Source organism: Tenrec ecaudatus, chromosome X (assembly GCF_050624435.1).
Source record: "Tenrec ecaudatus isolate mTenEca1 chromosome X, mTenEca1.hap1, whole genome shotgun sequence".
NCBI lineage: Eukaryota > Metazoa > Chordata > Mammalia > Afrosoricida > Tenrecidae > Tenrec > Tenrec ecaudatus.
The window spans coordinates 79,184,471-79,191,852 of NC_134548.1; the positions used below are offsets into that span (position 1 = coordinate 79,184,471).

Genomic DNA, 7,382 nt, shown 5'->3' on the forward strand with positions numbered 1-7,382 from the left:
CTGTAAATATTTATCATCTGGGAAACCCACAGGGGCAGATTTACCCTGCCCTGTAGGATCGCTATCAGACAGCATCGACTCAGGAGTGAGTTTGGTTTTTCAAGTAGAAAACCAAGGACCCTCTCTGAGGCTCTTCACTCTTGAATCCAGAATCTACATCATTCACAGAAGCAGAAAACAGGACATACACAGTTTCTACTTTATTTTAATAATAATTTTTTAATGCCAATATGAAATTAAAGACACAATCAAAAAGTCAGTTTACAAAAGTAGACAAAAAGCAACAAAGACAGATCCTTCACTACAATAATTACAGAGCTCTATTAATGTCCTGCAGCAGTTTCCCATGGAGACCTACACTGGGGTCAGGAAATGCATTACTATGCAGAAGGACCAGATGGCATTCAGATGTGATGATGTCAAATCGAGTGAGCACAGGAACTGCTGAGATCAAGATCTACAGGTTTTGCCTTAGACTTGGATGGAGGTTGGTCACTCTTAACCTCTTCCATGCTGTGCCGGATCCCATAACCAAAGTAGATAGCAAACCCTAATGAGAAAGTATTCACTTGAAAATGTTTTACCCTGGGAGAGGGACAGCAGAGAAGGGGGGGGGAAGGGAGACTCCGGATAGGGCAAGATATGACAAAATAACGATGTATAAATTACCAAGGGCACATGAGGGAGGGGGGAGAAGGGAGGGAGGGGAAAAAAAAGAGGACCTGATGCAAAGGGCTTAAGTGGAGAGCAAATGCTTTGAGAATGATTGGGGCAGGGAATGTATGGATGTGCTTTATACCATTGATGTATGTATATGTATGGATTGTGATAAGAGTTGTATGAGTCCCTAATAAAATGTAAAAAAAGAAAAGAGGAGAAAAAAAATGATTAGGGCAAAGACTGTACAGATGTGCTTTATACAATTGATGTATGTATATGTATGAACTGTGATAAGAGTTTTATGAGCCCCTAATAAATTGTTTTTTAAAAAAAGAAAATGTTTTAATAAGTTTCCTACTTAAGACCAAGAGGGAAAGAAGTTGAGGCAAGATACCTAACAGGTTTACTATACCCAAATAGATACTTACCAATAAGCATCCAGACTCCAAATCGGGTCCAGGTGCCAGCTGTCATCTGCATCATAAGGTAAATGTTCACAAAGATGCTCACTAGTGGGAGAAGAGGTAAAGCAGGAACCTGGAGACAAAGTAAAATCTTCTTTATAAATACTACAGGGTGACCTAGAAAAAGACCCTCTATCCCACTCAGACTAGGAAAGAGAAAATCCAACCCCTACTTATGCTGTATATTCCAGTGCCCACTTATTTAGAATACCTCAGACAGAATTTGAAGAACAGGCAGAATTTGAGAGAATGGGGCTTTAAAGTAACTAAAAGGGTCAGGGAAGAAAGGGTATCTATGAACTTTATTTGGGAACCCTGATTGCAATGAGCTGCCAACTACCAGGTCAGCAGTTCAAATCCACCAACCACTCCATTGGAAAACAATGAGGCAGTCTGTTCCTATAAATATTTACAGTCTCAGAAAATGAGTTTATTTGATGAACCTAATTAGACTTCAAGATAGCTGAAGACTATTACTCCAAGATAGGATGGTGGGGAAAAAGAAGTCATTTACCTTGAAGTGAAGAGAAGTAGAACTCTGTGGCTGTCTCCAGATGACCCAAGTGGTACCAGTAATGAGCATCAGGAGCAGCACAACCACTGTAACCCACACTGGGTCTCCAGAAAGCAGGGGAATTGGCCACTGAGCCAGCACCAGACATAGGATATTCATCAGAAGAGCTTGAAAAGTCCAATTGAAAGACATTAGAACCAACTCTTAAGTACAATATGTTAATAGGTCATGTGCCCCATTCCAAAGTGGATTACTTTCATTCTACTTCAGCCACCAACTACCATTTATACTCCCACCCCATTATGCTGGCCTTCAAGGGAAGCCCCAGTGCTCACCAAGTAGTGAGGAACAAATATAAACTACTTGACCAGAGAATGCAGTGGGTATAGCATTAAATGAGCAGAACACTCCCTGTAGAGTCAACTTCTTTGCTTCAGGCATCTTCTCCCCCTGCAACTCCACTTCATCTTCCCTGTTCTTTATCTCCTGGTCAGGCTGATATCTAAGGCAAGAATCAAAATCAAACGAACAAAAACCCATCACATTCGCTGTCATCAAGTCAATTCTGACTCATAGTGAGCCCCCTATGGGTTTCTGAGACTGTAACTGTTTATGGGAGTAGAAAGCCCAGTCTTTCTCCTGTGAAGCTGCAGGTGGTTTCAAACTTCTGACCATGCGGATTGCAGCCCAAACCACGACACCATCAGGGCTATGCCAAGACAGGAGTAGGAAAATAATATTACGAGCAACCCTTAACCACATTACCATCTCCTTCCAGACAATTAAATCTTCTTATTCACCACTTTGGGGCAATAACAAATATCAAAGAGAACCAGAATGATGAAGGCAGATGAGAAAGAAGCAGCAAATCCTTCATCTTTCATCCAAGAGTAAAATTCTGAATTACAGGATGCACAGGAAAGAAGTCTCACCTCAGGATGAGAACACAAATAGCCACCAGGGAGTAAGCAAGCAGGGTCCCAATTGACATGAGGTCCACAAGATCAGTCAATTCAAAGAGAAATGCCATGAATGCTAAAAGTGAGGAGAAGGGGGGAAAAACATACACCAACAGGAATAACACAGTTAAAGGAGTTGATGAAACAAATATGGGGAAGAGAACGTGAATTTTTCACCTGCAATAACTCCAGAGAGCACAGTGGCCACCACAGGTGTGTGGGTGCTAGTGTGGATCCGAGCAAGCCCATGGAACAGGAGGCCATCGTCTGCCATTGCGTAGATCACTCGAGGCATGGGGAACATGCAGCCCAAGAGGCTGGAGAAAAGAATGCTCAGGGTCACATGAGTGAGCTGAGGTCTCTCTTCCTAACCTGCTTGGGTAAGAGGTCTCTGCCTCTCCCTCACAACCCAAAGGATAGTCTCTGGTACCTGAGACTCTAACAGCAGATGAGGAACAAACGTTTGGCACTGACCTAGTAGAAAGAGCGCAGAGGGAACCAACAGCCACAACATAGCGGGCAGGGGCCCATCCAATATGAAAAAATGCCTCAGGCAAAGGGCTCTCAGGTTGAAGCTGGTAGTAAGGCATCATTAGTGTGAGTGCAGAGGATACACCGAAATATGCCAAAAAGCAGACAAACAGTGAGATCACAATGCTCATAGGGATGGATCGCTGGGGATTCTGGGCCTCATCTCCTGCAGAAAGGAACACATGTGTCTGAATTAGGGATGCAGGCTCACTGCTCTACCACCCCTGATCTGCATGCAGTCTGAGTAACACTGTGCCCAAACCCCATACAGAACGAAATGACTTACCAGTGGCCGCAATACAGTCAAAACCAACAAATGCATAGAAACAGGTAGCTGCTCCACGGAGAATCCCCTCGAACCCGAAAGGCATAAATCCTCCAGATCCCAGAGGACCCAAGCTAGAGTGAAATAAGGGATGTAAAAGGTTAAAAGTCCGTGTACCTTTTCTCTAGGCTCAGGCTCCCATTCCTCCCCGCCCCTAATTCTAAGTTTCTATTCTGCCACCATGCTCCCAGACCTACAGCTCCTCAGAATGAATCTCCTAACCTATAAGTGCCATTGGGTCCAGGCATGGCCAATTCATAGTCTTCTTCAGTGAGCTTCCAGTTATGCAGCTTCCCCTTAATGAAGCCAGAGATGATGACAAAGCCAAGAACCAAAAGATTCACTCCTGTGAACACTTTGGTAACTAGGGCTGACTCACTAGCTCCCAGAGCCAGCAATCCTGTGAAAGAAATGCATTCAGAACTTGGGGAAAGGGTCCTCAGTCCAAGTTTGTCAGCAGCCTTTTCCTTCCCAGATTCTCTTCTCCCCCACCATTATCACCTCCATCAAACCCTTCCTAGACCTGCTCCTAGTTCCCACTTCTCCATCATTATCTCTGTCCCTTGTCTCACCAGTGAGTAGCAACACAAGGCCCATAGCAAAGAAATCTGGATAATCTGCAAGGATGTGAGGCACATGCAGTGAGATACTCCCCTGCAGGGTCTGGGAAATGTGGTTCCCAATCAGGTTGTCAAAAGCAGAACTCCAGGCACGGGCCACACTGGCTGTACCTGTGGAACAGATAGAGAAACAGGGCTCCAAATTCCTTTCTTCCCTTCCTCCCTTCCCATACCAGTTTCCCACAAATCCCTGCCATATTTTTACCTATTCTTGCTTCTTTAGAACAAAAGAAAGTTAAGAAAATCAGGACAAAGGTTCATATAATTAACAATTTCTCTACAACCCCACCCAACAAACACACTAGCTGTATTGAGGTTCTGTGAATGGGGAACACCTCAGCTGCACCATTGCACTTGGCCCCAAACCCCTTTGTTGTCTATTTAGTCTCCCCGCCCCCCCACCCACTGCCCCACCATCTCACCGATAACATAGGAGAGGATGAGGTTCCAGCCTGTGGTGAAGGCCCAGAGTTCACCCACCGTGACATAGCTGTAGAGATATGCAGAACCAGCACAAGGAACTCGGGCACCAAACTCTGCATAGCACAGCCCAGCCAACACAGAAGAGAAGGCAGCCACCAGAAAAGAGATCACAATGGATGGTCCGGCTTTCTCTTTGGCCACCTCACCAGCCAGGATGTACACACCTGCACCCAAAGTGCTGCCCACACCCAGGGCTACTAAATCCAGGGTGTTCAGGCATCTGGTAAGGCGAGTCTCAACCATGCCTGGCTCCAGTGCACGTCGGCGTACCAGCTTTTGACCAAATCTGCGAAGTGATTGCCACAGCATTCTAGTGGAATTTAAAAGGGTGCTAGGATCTAGTGGGAAACAAAACAAAAGCTCTTCAATGAGGTTCATTCTCCTGAGCGCCAAGAGTGACTCACAAGACTCACTACACCAAGTAAAGGAGCTATAGACTCGAACTGCCATCAAGTCGATGCCAACTCATACAGCCCCTATAGGACAGGGTAGAACTGCCTCTGGGGGGTTCCAATAGTGTAACTATTTACAGGATTGGAAAGCTCCACCTTTCTCCCAAGAAGCAGCTGGTGGTTTCGAAGTGCTAACCTCCAAGTTGGCAGCTCAATGTGTACCCAGTATACCACCAAGGCTCCCAAAGAGAGGAGATAGAGGGTATTGTTGAAAGGACAAAGTCAAGTCACTTTGCCTCTGATCTCACGTTATTTGCATATAAGAATGACAATATATCACAGGATGTTCAGATCAATTTCAGAGAAGGCATGTGGAAGATTCCTGTAGTCCAGTGATTGGCACTTAAGTAGGTACTCAGGCAATATTAGTTATCTTCTTTTCTTGTCTGGAAACCCTAGGTTTTATCCTAAACCCAATCTCAGGAGCCCAGATCCTAATCTGTGTCTGTTTACTGGCCTGTGGCTCCTTGGGAATAAACCAGACCTCAGCCTAGGAGTGACCAGTAACTCTGAGACAATCCCCCTTCTCAAATCCAATGCACGCATTCATTTTTAGAGCGCTCCTCCAGGGCTTAACACAGGCATGCCTCCCTGACAACTCCGACTAAGGAGGACCTAACCTTGGTTGCATCTAGATACCAAGTGAATAATGACTTGATTCCATCTTTTCTCACCACGCCTGCACTACATAACTGAAGCTGCCATCACCCAAGGGGTTAAGCAAATGCTCCCCCACTTCCTCCAGCACCGCTAGGCTGGCCTAGGATTCACCAACCTTGAGGAGGGTTTTGACATCTAAAGATTTGGAGATGCACCCCAAGAGGGGCCCCAAAACAGCCCAAGATATCTACACCCTCCTGACTGCAATGAGGAGGGGTTCTGCCCCAACGCCCCGCCACTCAGGTCCCAGATTCTTATGCCTCCATCTGGAAGCAATCTGAGACAAGAGAGATGATGAGATCCTTAGCTCCCGGGGCTGGGGTCTTGCCAGCAACAGGTCACGGCCCATTTGATACAACTACACACCAGGATTGCCAGAGAATTCTAGCTATGCCCCTTGACATTTGCAGAGCCCCCTCAAGCCCCAGTGTCGACCCCAAGGCTTACCTGAAAGCAATTGCAAGCCCAGGGAGTGGAGAATACTAGGTCCAGTTTGGTGAGGCTGAGAGTTAAGCCTTGTTGGGTCAGGGCTGGCGAGTTCTGTGCTTTAGGCTTCAAAGCTGCTGCTTGGGATCCTTGCGCGCCTATACATCAGTAGGCGGAGCTGGTAACGTCATGAGATCCCACCCTCCAATCTTCCTTACATTCAATACGCGCGCGCGCGCGCGTGCACACACACACACACATACACACACCATGTCACACCACATCATACGGCATACTTCTTTGCTTTGCAAAGCGACTGCGTGGCACCAGCGACTGCTTCCCATCCGCGCAATTAAGCCCTGTCGGTGGGACAGAGAATGGGGGAAGGGCAGCCTTTTCTTATTTTCCTCACAGTCATCAAAGCAGAACAGTAAGAGGCTGCCGAGGCAGAGACCCTCCACCCCCACCCCATGAATTTTCTGCCTTTGTGCCTTGTTCGTCTGAATCAGTGATTCTGGGAGGAGTGAGGGGGGAAAAACAGCATGGGAGTCTCCACCTCACTCTCCTTCGATCTTCCTTAGCTTTCTTGTCTGTCTACACGGAATTCCCTCTCCCCTGTAATCTTTTTTTAAGGATCATGCCGGATTATGAACAGTCATTTGAATTTGACTCTACAACTCTCATCGTCAGCTCTGAGCATTTCTCGATGCTGTCAGTGAGATAATGGATATGATTTCAAATACTGCCTGTACAAAGATAGTCCCATCTAGATTCCCAGGTTCCAAACTCTCCATAGTAAATATTAAATCGAGACAACAGTGGATAAGAGAAGAGTGCATTTAATTTCATTTTTCAACTGAGAAAGCTGAGGCTCAGGGGCATGACTTGCCTAAGGCTACACTATAATTATTTGTTGACAAACTTATTGATAGAACTTGGTTGAGCTCCAGTGCCTGCCTCTTATTAGTCTCATACTTCATTTAAATGCACAAGAGGAGGAGTGGAATCCAGCAAAACCAAACTGGGAAGGGCCAGCAGCAAGGGACACCTTTTTAGGCTAGGAGCTTCTAGGAAACAAAGGAAAAGCCTATATTGAGTGGATTCTGACTCACAGCAAGCCAATGTACTATTGTTTTCCCAAGATTTACATTTTTATCAGAACAGACAGCCTTGTTTTTCTCCTGTAGAGTAGCTGATGGCTTAGAACCCCCAACTTTGTGGCTATCGGTTCACTGCGTACCCCCACAGCATCACAAGGGCTCCGTGTGTATGTATAGGAAGCTCTTAC

The 7,382-nt window shown here is 46.0% G+C and overlaps 1 protein-coding gene across 1 annotated transcript; it reads right to left on the bottom strand.

Moving 5' to 3' along the window:
- Positions 1 to 287: 287 nt before the first annotated feature.
- On the bottom strand, positions 288 to 4,933 carry SLC7A3 (solute carrier family 7 member 3). Its single transcript, XM_075538910.1, has 11 exons — positions 4,496 to 4,933; positions 4,026 to 4,184; positions 3,676 to 3,853; positions 3,415 to 3,527; positions 3,072 to 3,294; positions 2,775 to 2,914; positions 2,571 to 2,673; positions 1,974 to 2,140; positions 1,639 to 1,805; positions 1,089 to 1,197; positions 288 to 550 (listed from the first exon to the last, which is right to left on the bottom strand). The coding sequence occupies exons 1-11, from the start codon at positions 4,863 to 4,865 to the stop codon at positions 420 to 422; spliced, it is 1,860 nt and encodes a 619-aa protein (XP_075395025.1). The 5' UTR covers positions 4,866 to 4,933; the 3' UTR covers positions 288 to 419.
- Positions 4,934 to 7,382: the final 2,449 nt, after the last annotated feature.